This window comes from Carlito syrichta, unplaced genomic scaffold, assembly GCF_000164805.1.
Source record: "Carlito syrichta isolate Samal-C Ts95f unplaced genomic scaffold, Tarsius_syrichta-2.0.1 Scaffold70959, whole genome shotgun sequence".
In the NCBI taxonomy this organism is placed as follows: Eukaryota; Metazoa; Chordata; class Mammalia; order Primates; family Tarsiidae; genus Carlito; species Carlito syrichta.
Window position 1 is genome coordinate 8390 of NW_007015055.1, and position 14082 is coordinate 22471.

A 14082-nucleotide genomic window follows, 5' to 3' on the forward strand; every position below is an offset into this window, starting at 1 on the left:
GCAGGCGAGGCTGCGGTGGCCGGGAGCGGCCACTGCACTCCAGTCTGGGCGACAGAGTAACACTCCAACTCAAAAAATAAAAATTAAAAAAAAAAATGTTTTTTTTAGCAGGATATTTTTTGTTTGGTTGATTTTTTTTGAGTCAGAGTCTCAGTCTATCGCCCAGGCTGGAGTGTTGGGTCTTGCTCATGGCCACTGCAGTCTCGACCTGCTGGGCTCAGGGGATTCTTCCACCTCAGCCTCCCAGTTAGCTGGAACTGCAGGCATGCGCCACCATGCCCAGCTAATTTTTTTATTTACTGTAGAGACGAGGTCTCACCAAGTTGCCCAGGCTGGTCTCCAACCCGTGGGCTCAAGCAATCATTTCGCCTCCGCCTCCCCAAGTGCTGGGATTACAGGTGTGAGCCACAGTGCCTGGCCTGTTTTAGCAGTTCTAAACAGAGTTTGAAATACCCCAATAGAAAAACCCTTTACATCCCTGCAGTTGGCCAGGGGCAGCGGCTGCCACCTGTAATCCATTCAAGACTAGCCTGAAGCTAGGCTCGATGGCTCAGCCTGTAATCCCGCGCTTTGGGAGGCCGAGGTGAGTGGATTGCCTGAGCCTGTGGTTCGAGACCGCCTGGGTAACTTGGCGAGACCTCATCTCTACAATAAATCAAAAACTAGCCGGGCGTGGTAGCATGCACCTGTAGTTCCGGCTACTCGGAAGGCTGAGGAGGAAGGATCGCCGGAGCCCAGCAGGTCGAGGCTGCGGTGGCCGGGAGCGGCCACTGCGCTCCAGTCGGGGCGACAGAGTGAGACTCCGACTCAAAAAAAAAAAAAAAGACTAGCCTGGGCAACATAGGGAAACGCATCTCTTAAAAAAACCAAACAAAACCAGAAAACCCTGCAGTTCCCTTTGGTGGAAAAGGATTGTTCATTTAGTCATTCATCAAATACCCAGTGAGCACACACTCTGTGTCATCCGCATTGCTGTATACTGGTGATGCAGAGGTGACCAAGTCATGGTGACCCTCTGGGGAGAAGGGCAGGAGGCGAAACCGTCAAGCGTGCCGTACCTTGCGTGGGTGCCGAGGCAGGAAGCAGCAGCGTCATGAGGCAGGGTGGGACTGCAAGGGAAGGACAGCTCTTCCATATGGTGGTCAAGAAAGCCCCTCTGAGGAGTCCCATTCAAGGGGGGCATTCATTGTTCTCATGTTACAGTATCAGGTCCCAGCAATTCAGACTTCACTTCCGTGTGTGCCAGGCCTGCTCAGGCCATTTGCTTGTGTTACATTCCACTCGGCAAAAAAGTGGAAACAATGGCCCGTTCATGTCTGGTCATGGAGTTTCTAGCAGGAAGGACGAAACTGTCAGCCGCACCATGATCAGATTAGAAACCATAGAATCCTGGTTCGTTCATATTTTTGTCGAAAGTAAAGTTGTTTTGTATCTGGTTGCCATTCTTCTCTTAGACATGGAGCATAACAACCCTGCCTACACGATTAGCGCTGCACTGTGCTATGCCACCCAGCTGGCCAGCATTCTGTCTCACATCCTGGATGTAAATCTTCCCAAAAAGCTGTGCAACAGGCAAGTCATCAAGCTGGGGCTGTTGTCTTTATCGTGAATTGCTCACATTTCTGTTGTGTTCTTATTTACGCTGATGAAACCAAATAAGAATTTAGGTATCATCAAGACAGGGAAGATCTGACTGAAATCTTGAGTTTAATGTCAAAAGCCTTCTGTGCTGCCATGTTTCATCATCTCACAACTGCACATGAAGTCTCTGAGGAAACCACAGGAAAGATAAGAGAAAAGGCTATCCAGAGGGGATGCCACAGGTCCTCGTGTGTCAGAACTGGGTAGACTGTAACCACTGCATTTTGTTGTTGTTGTTGACTTTTTAAAAATAAAAACCTCACGTGGCTTAAAATTTTTAAAAATGTAAAGGGGTGTAATCTACACAGTTCCCATGAAGACCTTCCCACCCTCTCCAGTTGACCTAGCATTCCAACAAATATAGCGTTACTGTCCCCAGCTTTTAGACATAGTGGTAGTATGCTAGACTATGATGTTTTGCACCTCCTTGCTTGAGTTTTTATTCATGAGCTGGTATGTATGGTGTGCCTACTGTGTGCCAGACACTGTTCTAGGTACTAGGAGGTACATTGGTGACAAGCGTATAATCCCTGCCTTCTTAGCGCTTACCTTTTAATGGGCACAAAAAATAAAGAAGCCAGCAGTATGCCAGGTGGTGATATGTACTATGGAGACCATTACAGCAGGGCGAGACGAAGGAAGTGTGGGGAGGGCGAGCTTGCTGTGTTGTGTGGCAGGCATGTGGTCACGTGGGAGCCCGAGGAGGGAGGACGGAAGCGAGCCCTGTTGACCCCCAAGGAAAGAAGCTGCTTGCAAAGAGAGAGGTGGGTGCCACGCTCTGGATAGTGTCAAGGACAGGCGGGCGCACAGTTGGAGTGGGCCTGGCAGGGCCATCTGGAGCCTCTGGCTCTCATTGTGCATAGGGCAGACATTGCAGAGTTTTCCTTTTCATAAAAGTAGCAAGGTCTTGCCAGTCCCCTGTAGATGCTTGGAGGAATATTCTTGTACAGTTCACTAGTGTGGCCGTATTTGTGTAGAATAAATTTCCCAAAGTGGAACCACTTGGCCATCGGATACACACGTTTCTAAATTGTGAAGATGCAGCAACACTTCTCCGTGAGGGCACTATCTTATTCTTAGAAAGTCTCTTAAGTGTCAATTCACTAAGAAGACAAAGGACGTAGGGCACATTTTATACCTAACTATAAATAGACATTTAACAGAATTTCCTTAAAAAAAAAAAACCGCTTTACAAATTGTATGTTTGTTTTACAGTGAATTTTGTGGGGAAAATCTAAGCAAGCAGAAATTTACTCGAGCAGTGAAGAAATTGAATGCAAATATTCTTTACCTTTGTTTTTCTCAGGTATGAAAACTGTGTTGTGAACTGATTTTTAATTGTTACATAGTTGAAAATATTAATCAATTCTTTGCTTTTTCTAGCATGTAAATTTAGATCAGTTACAACCACTGCATACCCTCAGGAATCTAATGTACCTGGTCAGTCCAAACTCCGAACACCTGGGCAGGTAAGAAGGGTCTTTATTGCTTTTCTCTAAGTGTTGTTTTGTGACTACTTGGAGGTAGAGTTGTGTGTTTTGGCGGTGTATAGTGCCTGTTTCCAAACCCCAAACTCCAAAAAGGACACAGTGCAGCCTCACACAGAAGGGAACAGTGGCTAACCACATTTGAACCTTTACATGTTTTTGTAATAATCCTCAAAGAAAATTAATATCAAACATTTTTAACACCTCCAGTGCAGTAGAAGAACCCACATGTTCCTGAAGCAGGGCCTTTTGCGCCCTCCCTGAAGACTCCCCATTTCTTTAGCCCCACTTGGTGTCTTCCTTGTTTCTTATACATCTCCTTTTGCTCCTGCTCCCTCCTTGCTTGTTGTCAAAATTCTTTACAGTCTTTTTTTCTCACTGAGTCAATCTGGGTCACCATTTGTTAGAGATTTATGGGATGAACTTGTTTGAAATCCACTGGCTTACAAACAAGTCAGTAACAGAAAGGACCAACCAGGACTGATCTGTAGGGTCTTTCAGATCTCTCAACCCATGAAAGCGTGAATGTCGAGGCCCCCTGCTCTGGTATGTTCCCTTTTTCCTTGCTTTTAGCAGTCTGTCCAAACATTTCTGTATTTCCACATGGCTACTTTACTCAGAGAAAGGGACCTCAAGGAAAAGTACATGACGGGAAGGTTCTTTGGGATTCTCTTCCATCCTCTCTGTACCCATGGACCCTGGGCCAGCCACTTTACGTGCCTCGAGTTATTCCTGTAATACAGAGGGAGATGCCAAAGCTTAGTGTGTGGCCAGGTAGCTCATAGCAACGATCACAGAGCCATAGTCCCAAAACAGGTCCAGCTGACTCCAGAGTAGTAAATGCTCATGCTCTTCACTAGTGGATACTACCTCATCATATTAGCAGATTAAAGAAGAAGAAACATGAGATCAACGTGACAGATGACAGAGAGAACTAAATAAAATGCAGCTCCCATTAATTAAAATAAACGACTGGCAAGTTAAGACATAATTAGTAGAGGATATCTATCCTAAGCCTTTAAGAAAAGTTAAACTTAATGCCATGTTACTTACATAGATATTTACGTAATCTATAACCTATCTAAAGATTACAGAACTTAGTTTATATTCCTCGGGTACTTTTGAAGGCCTGCTAAGCACTACTCTAGTTGGGAGAGTGAATGAGAAAAGCCCTGAGGTAGTGAAGACCCAAAAGCGAAGCCACTCCTATTTCCTGGAGCTTGACAGCTGATGTGAAGGTTCAGCTGGAAGCATAGTCTCCAGTGGGGAATGGGCTTGGCCCCTTTCAAGATAGCGTGAAGGTCGTTCAAACAGGGCATGGGCAGCATGTAGACAGGAGGAGCCTAGAGGAAGAGGCTCGCCCTGGGGAGGTGACCTGTGGCCGGGGCCATCAGGCTGCCTCAGTTGATGGCTCCCAAGTGCTTGGCTTGGTGGGCATTTATGTGGGGAGGAAGTTGGATCCAGACCACATTCCATATGCACAAATAAGTTCCAGGTGATACTGAAGCCCTTATTTTTTAAAAAAGACAACTATAAAGTAACTAAGAGAAAGGTCCGCATTGTATAATGAGAGAGCAGGGAGGGAATTCCCAGGCAAGCCACAAAACCCACAAACACTGAGGGAAGGAGTCACACATTTGACTGTAAAAATTCTCAAGGTTTCTGGCAAAAGACACTATAAGCAAAGTTAAAAGACAAACAACAGGTAGGTTTGACAACCTCTATGGCAGACCGCAGAGTAAATCTAGGCTACTTAAAGAAATCTTTCAGTACAATAAAGGAAAGACCAACAGCCTGTTAGAAAAATAGACAAACCCTGAATTAAACCCCACATCTTTAAAATAAAAAAATTAAAAGTAAAAAAATAAGTAAATAAAAGAAAAGAAAAAGAAAAATAGATAAAGATACAGACAGGCATTTCTCAGAGTTGTAAGTAATCAGTATTCAAATTTTTTAAAACCTCCATCCTTAATCAGGAATAAAGACATGCAGCCAGGCACGGTGACGTGTGCCTGTAGTCCCAGCTACTGAGGAGGCTGAGGCAGGAGAATCACTTCAGCCCAGGAGTTCAAGGCTGTAGTATGCAGTGATTGTGCCTGTGAATAGCCACCAAACTCCACACTGGGCAACATAGTGAGACCCTGTCTCTACAGATTTTTTTTTAAAAATTAGCTAACCATGGTGGTGTGCATCTGTAGTCCCAGCTACTCAGAAACCAGGGTGGGAGGATCGCCTGAGTCCAGAGTTTGAGGCTACAGTGCACTACAGTCATGCCACTGCACTCTAGCTTGGGCAACAGAGTTAGACCTTCTCTCTCAAAATAATGATAATTTTTAAAAAGAAAAAAGAAACACGATTTAAAACAAGTTTCTGTTTTCACCATCATTTTGACAAATGGAGAGAACTGGTGACTGCCAGCACTGGTGGCTGTTTAGGGCAAAGGCACCTCTCACACTGGAGGCAAATGTCTTTGGAGGGCAATTTGAAGGGTCTGAAGGTTTCTGTGGGCTCATTCTCGAGTCCAGTGTTCCTGCATTGCAGAAGTGCATACACAACCAGGCCAGTGGTCACATCTAAGTTTATGGCCAGAGTTTGGGACATAGAGCTTCCAAAGTCCTTTAATCCACACCTACCTCAATCAGGACCAAAGCTTAGAGAAGGCAGTTCATGGGAGCCTGGGTAGGACTTCCTGTTTCCATTCAGATCAGCAGCACTGAGGACTCCATCCTGAGTCCAGGATACACTTTTTTTTTTAGTTGGAGTCTCACTCTGTGGCCCAGGCTGGAGGGCAGTGGCAGGCTCCCGGCCACCGCAGCCTCGACCTGCTGGGCTCAAGTGATCCTTCCACCTCAGCCTTCCAAGTAGCCGGAACTACAGGCAGGCGCTACCATGCCTGGCTTATTTTTTTGATCTGTTGTAGAGATGAGGTCTCACCAAGTTGCCCAGGTGTGTCTCGAACCTGCGGGCTCAGGCAATCCACTCGCCTTGGCCTCCCAAAGTGCTGGGATGACAGGCTGAGCCACTGAGCCTGGCCAGGATACACTTAACAAAAAAAGTAAGCGTATGAAAAATTTCAAAAAAGAAAAATTTACAAATACTCACATGCCTTTTCTCACATTCACCTATTAGCTACTATTACTATTTTGCCCTGGTGTCATTTTTACATTCTGTAAGTGCCCTTAAATGCACAAACACACATTTGAAATAAAGATGGAAGCCAGGTACAGTGACTCACACTTCATCCCAGCACTTTGGGAGACAAAGGCAAGACAACTGCCTGATCCCAGGAGTTGGAGACCAGCCTGGGCAACTTGGCAAGACCTTGTCTCTACAACAAAAATCAAAAAGTAGCCAGACGTGGTGGCATGCCCCTGTGGTTCCAGCTACTTGGAAGGCTGAGGCCTGAGCCCAGTGGGTCAAGGCTGCATTAGCCATGAACGTGCCACTTCACTACAGCCTGGACCACAGAGTGAGACTCTGACTTTAAAAAAAGAAAGAAAGAAAGAAATAAGATGCGTTATAGAAGTGACTTTTATGAAGCCAGGAAAATCATCCTGTTGCCTTAATTGATACACTGACTCCCTGCAATGTCATGCATGAGTGTTATGGCTTCAGGGTCTTGAATAAAAAGATAATCCATTTTTCAGCTAAATGAAAAATTAGAGAAACAATTTTATGATCTTCATTCCTTGAAGACATTAAAGTGAAGATGAGTTGATTCCTTCGCCAGCTGTTGCTGTGTGCTGTCTCCGGCTCGGGCATGTGAGGCAGGTGGTTTATCTCCAGTGAAGAAGCGACAGGAGTGACAGGAGCCAGGCGTTGAGGGGAGAAACATCCCAGGGGCTTCTACAGGGGTCTCCCTTCCTGCTCTGTGACTTCTCAGAAGTGTGGGTTGCTCACAGGAACCCGAGTTGTGTCACACTAGTTGCTCTAGGAATCATCTGTCTGTTCATTTTTCATGGTTAGTACTTAACTGAGCACTTTGGGATTCTAAGCAGAGAACCAGTTCAGCTGGAAGCCCTCTGCCTGGAGGAAGTGTCAGTTCCTCCCTGTGTCTCTCTTGCCTGTCTCTCTCTTGTCTCAGGATCTAGAAGGATCCCGAGAGTAGATAAGGCAGCATCAGAGGGGAAGAGAGGCCAGGGCAGGAGGATTGCTTGAGCCCAGGAGTTGGAGACCAGCCTGGGCAGCACAGCAAGACCTCGTCAATATAAAATAAAATTTAAAACTAAGCTGGACGTGGCAATATGCACCTGTAGTCTCAGCTACTTAAGAGACTGAGGTGGGAGGATCGCCTGAGCCCAGGAGGTCGAGGCCACAGTGAGCTGTGATGGTGCTTCTGTGAGACCCTGACTCAAGAAAAAGTAAAAGCATGGGAAAACAGGCTGAGCTTCCAGAGCTAGGAGGAAGTAGCTCGGGCAGAAAGTGGGAGGGAGGCTGGTGAGATGTAGGAGTGGAGAATGACTGTAGCCGGCCGTCGTCGTGAGGCATCTTGGACCACGCAACTGGACAGCAGTCACCACCGCACAGGAGGTTGAGTCAGGAGCCCAGCGGTGCTTTGACAGCGAACATACTAGTAGGCAGCCCCCCTGGGGAGAAGGGCAGCTGTGCAGGACGGGAGGTATGGGAGGAGCTGTGGTGTCAGGAGAGCCTGAGCAGGGGCCCACTGTCAGGGCGCTCATCTCGTGACACCAGGTCCTTCCGCGGACCCCAGACCTGGAGCAAGAGGGAGGAGGGCTGGAGTCCCAGCTGGCTGGCGTTTGGAGACCGATTGGCTCATGCCTGAGACCCATTTGTGTGGCAGAGAGAGTTTCAAGGGGAGGTAGGAATATTTGAAGGGAGGAAAGTCCCCACCCTGCCCCCCCACTCCCTTCAGTCCTTGCAGAATAGTGACCTCCAGGCAGGGCGGGGCCTGGTAAACATGGGAGCCCCTGGTCTGAGGGGCTCTTTGGAAATGGGTTACACTGCTCCCTGGAGAACAAGGGGGAACCCTGTGGTCCATCTTCAGTTTGATTAGTGCTTATCAAGCCCTCAGGACAGCCTGGAAGGGCAGTGTTAGCATCATTGCTCCCTCCAGCTGGGAAGCTAGCTGCCCCCAGATGCCCCCTCGCCTGTCTGGGGGGAGCAAGAGCCACCTGCTGAAGGGAAAGGTGAGCTTGAGGTGCAGACTGTCTGGGCACAGCGAGCTGTGCCCGTCTGGGAGACTCCACGTTTCTCTTCTTTTCGTTGACCTGTTGTTTTCACCAAAGTCGTTATCAGTGAAACCCTTGCGTGAGCCGAGGCCCCGTGTGCTTATCCTGGGAACAACAGCAGGGAGATGGGGCATCTCAGCCCACTTGAGAGCCGGAGGCAGGCCAGTTCCCTGGAGGGCAGTGGACTGGGCTGCCGCCCTCACCCCCCAAGGAACTGCAGCCTGGCCCCCCTGAAGCAGAGCTGAGGAGTGTTTGAAAGTGGGGCAGGACAGGGGAGGAGCAGGATGGCCTCTGAGGTTGGCTGCCCCGTTCCCCAGGGTGGCGCTGAAGGACTTGGCCGCCCTTGGCCGAGGGTGTCATTAGGGACCTTTGGGCAATAGGGAGTCTCCTCCTGGACTGCAGTGCAGAAATACACAGCAATTCAGAGAAATAGATTCTAGTCATGTCCCACTCACTGTGTGCAGCCAGTGAGCCCCTAGATGTGATATTTTTAACACGCATAGGAGCCTGCTGTTGATGGCAGTCCAGGGAAGCTTTGCGCAAAGGTAAATGCTTGTAACCACATCATTGGTCTTTTTTTTTTTTTTGAGTTGGAGTCTCACTCCATCGCCCAGACTGGAGTACAGTGGCCACTCCACTGCAGCCTCGACCCGCTGGGCTCTGGCGATCCTTCCGCCTCAGCCTTCCAAATAGCTGGAACTACAGGCACGCGCTACTGCACCCAGCTAATTTTTGATTTATTATGGAGATGAGATCTCACCAAGTTGCCCAGGCGGGTCTCAAACCTGCAGGTTCAGATAATCCACTCACCTCGGCCTCCCAAAGCACTGCAATTATAGGCTGAGCCACCGAACCCGGCCCCATTGTTCTTTTTTGAGGCTTAAGAGTTTAGCAGAGCACGGTGGCTCATGCCTGTCGTCCCAGCACTTTGAGAGGCCAAAGTGAGAGGATTGCCTGAGACCAGGGATTCAAGACCAACCTGGGCAACTTGGCAAGACCTTGTCTTTACAATAAATCAAAAAAGTAGCCAGACATGGTGACATGTACCTGTAGTACCAGATACTTGGAAGGGTGAGCCAGAAGGATCACCTGAACCCAGCAGGTCAAGGCTGTGGTGACTGGAGCATGTCCCTGCACTCTAGCCTGGGCAACAGAGTGTGATTCTGACTCAAAAATGAAAAAGTTTAATTCGGGGCTTCCATAAGGCAGGGGACATCTGTATAGTTTTCTTTGTATACTGTTTATTACTTGTTAACCTAAATACTATGCCAGAGTGTGTGTCATGTGACTGTTTTTGTCAGAATTGTCTCATTGGAAGGCTGTATATATGATTTATTCATTTTGAGTCAAGGTCTCACTCTGTTACCCAGTCTGGAGTGCAGTGGCACAATCATGGCTCACTGCAGCCTTAACCTCTTGGGCTCAGGTGATCCTTCCAGCTTAGCCTCCCAAGTAGCTGGGACTACTGGTATGCACCATCAGGCCCAGCTATTTTTTATTTTTATTTTTGTATTGATGAAGTCTTGCTATGTTTTCTAGGCTGGTCTTGAACTCCTGGGCTCCAGTGATCCTCCTGCCTTGGCTTTCCAAAGTGCTGAGATTACAGGCAGGAACCACCACCCTGGCTGAGGCTGTGTTTAAACCAGGAAATCCTACTTTGGCCCATATGGACCCTCTCAGTGACTGAGTTTTTTTCCTGCCCAGGCTTTTCACAAACTCTGGAGGTACACCTGAGGAGAAGTGTGGTGTCAAGATTCTCTCCACTACTTGTGTGGAGGTTATTCTCTGGATGAGAAAAACTCACTTAGAGATCAGCGGCGAGTGCAGGTCAGATGGAGGCCACACACTCGCTGCTGATGTAGGTCGGCCTCCCCGCATCCCATCAGATCAAGGGCCCCCGGGAATGTGGCACACAGCTGGGAATGGTGGTTGTCCTAAAGGTCTCCACTGTCTGCACACAGGTCGGGCCCCTTCGAAGTGCGAGCTGACCTTGAGGAGTCCATGGAGTTCGTGGACCCCGGAGTCGCTGGTGAGTCGGATGAGAGTGGGGACGAGCGCGTCAGTGATGAGGAGACCGACCTGGGCACAGACTGGGAGAACCTGCCGAGCCCTCGCTTCTGCGACATCCCCTCACAGCCTGTGGATGGCTCCCAGAGTCAGAGCGCCCAGGCATCCCCGCCCATCGCCAGTAGCAGCGCCGGTGGCATGATCTCATCCGCAGCCGCCTCGGTGACCTCCTGGTTCAAGGCTTACACTGGACACCGCTAACGGGCATGGACCAAACCTGCCAGGTTCAAGGAAGTTCTCCCACTACACTCTTTCAACCGCATCTGCTTAGTTAAGATAGTGCCTGGGACAAAGCGGTGAAATCATTGCTTTTGGTTTTTTAAGCAGGGAGGCAGACCCTTGTACTTGCCCAGTGGCCTGTGGTGTGACCCACATGCTTACGGTAATTAGTGGAACAGAGGGGTCAGATGTCCTTCTGCCCAAACTGGTATTGCTGGAAGGACTTGACGTGTGGCCAGTCCTGTGAGGCAAGTCCACTGGGCTACCCCTGGTCCCGGGCCAGGGGCCGCAGACACAGGTCAGCATGCTGGTCCATGCAACACCCGGCTTCTCTTGACATGTTTCAGCCTCAAGGTCGAGTGAGCCACAAGAGGTGATTCCTGGGAAGAGGACGTGAGAGAAGTGCTTTCATATGAGTGTTTTCTGCCATCACTTTTTTTGTGCAGAGAACCAGGGTTGCTTTTTCACTGGATGGGCCATCTTTGGTCTTGAGGTTGAGGACTTGGGAATGGTTGGGGAGGGGTGACTGAAGGTGTATTCCATCCATGCTGCTCTGTTGAGTCTGTCAGACGTTGCTGTTTCTTTCCCCACACGCCAAAGAAAACCGAGGTCTTTTTTCTTTAGGACCCACGTCTGTAAACGGAAGAAATTCTAGCCACAGGAGTGTCTATGTTCTTGTATTCCAGGGGAAATGAAGCTCATTCTTACCTAGTGACTGAATTCCGACCTTCCACGCTCTGTGCATCTTTGAGTTGAACTTACTTTCTGAGCAAAAATAAGTCATCAGTGCCATTCCCTTGTGTAAGCTGCTTGCCCAGACACAGGTGAAAAGCCACTTAGTGACGCGGCCTTGGTCTTTCCGGCTGTGCCCAGTTTCTTTCTAAGGGATTTAGTCAGCAGGTGTTTCCAGGGAAAGCCATCTTGCTTGCTTGTTTCCTGGAGGTCTTTGTTGCTCGAAGGACACGATCCTTGCAGCTGGGACGACTCTTTTCTTGCTCGGGGACGCTCAGGTGGAAAGAGGTTTTCCTCACCCAGAGGTCGATTTTAGCTCATGCGTCTTGTCTTTCTTTTAGGGACAGACTTACAAGAAAACTATAATGAGAGAGGCATTATGTACAAATATGCAGGTGGTTTTTTTGGTTTTTTGTTTTTTTAATAACTGCCAAAAAAATCCTATGTAACAACTACAAAAAGGAATCCTCTGAAAAATGCCCAGCAGGCACTGTTCCCATGCCCTCTTAATGCGAGTCACATGGTAGTGCCTCAGAATGTCCCAAGGTGTGCCACACTGGCATCTTTTCTTGTTGTGATTATAGTTGGTGTGTTGCCTCCACTTCCGAGGTGCTATGGCCTTTGCAGCCAGGATACTTGGTGTTTGGTATCATTTGGGGTAGAGTCATAGAAGAAGGGAGTTTTTTCCTCTCTAGGAGTCCCAAACCCCCTGGCTCTGGGTTTTCCACTTAGGAAGTGGGCTGTTCTCCTGTGGGCTCCTGTTTGAAGGGCTCGGTTTCATGAAGCTAGGCCTGCATTGCACCACCCAGTTGTGGAGTTCAGAGAGTGGATACGGTAAACTTGAACAGACACCAGGTAAACGTAAGGTCTCATGAGATGAGAGGTGTCTGTTTCAGACCCGCAGAAGGAAGCACTGAGTCCCAGGAGTCGGGAAGCAGAGGCAGGGCTTGGACTAGTGACGGGCTTCACCTGAAATACACCGTAGTCATGGTCTACCAGGCGAGCCCTTGGGACGCCATGGATGAGAGGAAGCCAAGGAGTGGAAGACAGCAGTCACAGCTCCTGTTGTGAGGAACCCAACAAAACTCAAAAGGGTATGGGAAGCTTCGGGACCAGCAGGCTGCATGTTGTTCACATCACTTAAAGGCACTTTACGTGGGGTTAAGTGATCAACCCTTCTGTGGTTTCGAACACCAACATACTGGCTTACACTGCTGAAATATTTGTGGTTTCATTATTTTGCACTGGATCCACCCTGTAAATATCCTTTAAGATACATTTCAACCACTGTGTTTTCTACTCTCTTTGCTGCTCATTAAAATCTTTCATGTAGGTACCAGGAGCATATGTAAACAGCTTTCTTAAAAAATTAAAGCTGGTATTTTTTTTTTCCTCAAAACAAAAAGCCATAGAACTTGGTCACGTTTTCCGTTTTAAAATGTTTTCTTGAAACAAGGTAATACTCTTAAAAACCTGCCAGCTCCAAATAGGCTGCTTAAAATGGTCTGCTGCTCAAGACATTGTAGTGGAGTATAGCTAAGACAAGTTCTGCACATCGTAAGTGAAGGGGACAGACGGCATGTCACCGTGAGCACGGTGGACAGGATTCATCGCTGGCCTTGTGTGGGACATGGGAGGAGTGCTCGGATGTGCTATTCCAGGTGCCGCTGCTGATCTGTTCCAGAAATGGCCACATCAGAGAGCCTCCCCTCAGCGTCCAGTTGCAGGGATCCCCCTTGGCCCTGCACTTTCCGAACCAGTTCGAGTCATACAAATATTTTCTAAACTTTTATTGTATTACTGCAATAAACCTTTTAACAGGACTTTGCTCATATAGATGTCTTTTTCAAACCAATTATTTGTCTCTACTGCTACATTGAGGGTTGCAAGAAAGAGATCTAGCCCTGAAGTACTATATGCAGATTAGAGAATCGTTTTTTAGAATTTTTTTTGCCAGGTAAGAAAAAAATTCTAATACATTTTTTAAATTACAAATCATAGTGGTATTCATAATAAGGTCTGTCTTCCACACGCTGGGAAACTCGTGGCTTGCTTTCCCTAAAGGTGCGTTTTTCTTTGCTGGCCTTCATGTGACACGTGTGACCTACTGTGACTTGCTCTCTTGCCACAACTCCTGAGGAAGGAGTGGGCCGCTAGGGTGCCCATGTGGAATCTGCCCAGACTTTCTTCAGGACAGCAGAGAGGAGGGAATGTTCGCGGGGACCCTCTGAGCTCAGAGGACAGAGTAGCTCTGGAGAGTTCCTACCCCCACACCCACACTGTCCTCCCCTCCTTTTTTGGATTGCACATCTCTCCCAGGTGGGTAGGCCTTGCCTTCAGGTTGGATCAGGGTAGAGAGGGCCACCTGCGGGGAGAGGGGGAACCAGGCCAGCTAGGAGAAATCCTGAGAAGTCATCGCCATGGTCACAAGATCCCTGCTCCTGGAGCAGAGGCGAGCCAGTGAAAACCAGAGGAAAGGAAGGTGCTTCCGTGCTGCCGTCTTCCGTCTTCCTGGGTAACTGCAGGAAGCGGGCCCTGTGTAGTATGTAAAGGGAGATTCCCAGCCAAGCTACAGCCAGGTCATCGCAAGAATCGAACCGAAGCATGTGAGGAGGGCTAAGATAACCTTGGCGTCAAGGGCGTGTGTTCAAAGGTTGTGCCAACAAAATCCACCCAGAAACATGAAACAGCTCTTGACCAAATTGTCTGCCCCTCAGCTACAAAACTCAGTGAGGAAAGCCACCAGC

At 48.5% G+C, this 14082-nt stretch overlaps 1 protein-coding gene across 1 annotated transcript in view; it reads left to right on the top strand.

Moving 5' to 3' along the window:
- Positions 1–10585, top strand: part of ATG14 (autophagy related 14) — a 17523-nt gene extending 6938 nt beyond the window's left edge. The window contains 4 exon segments of the mRNA XM_008052512.2: positions 1455–1572; positions 2857–2947; positions 3025–3110; positions 10279–10585. Of these exon segments, the coding sequence (XP_008050703.2) occupies positions 1455–1572; positions 2857–2947; positions 3025–3110; positions 10279–10585 (602 nt within the window).
- The last annotated feature ends 3497 nt before the right edge of the window (positions 10586–14082 follow it).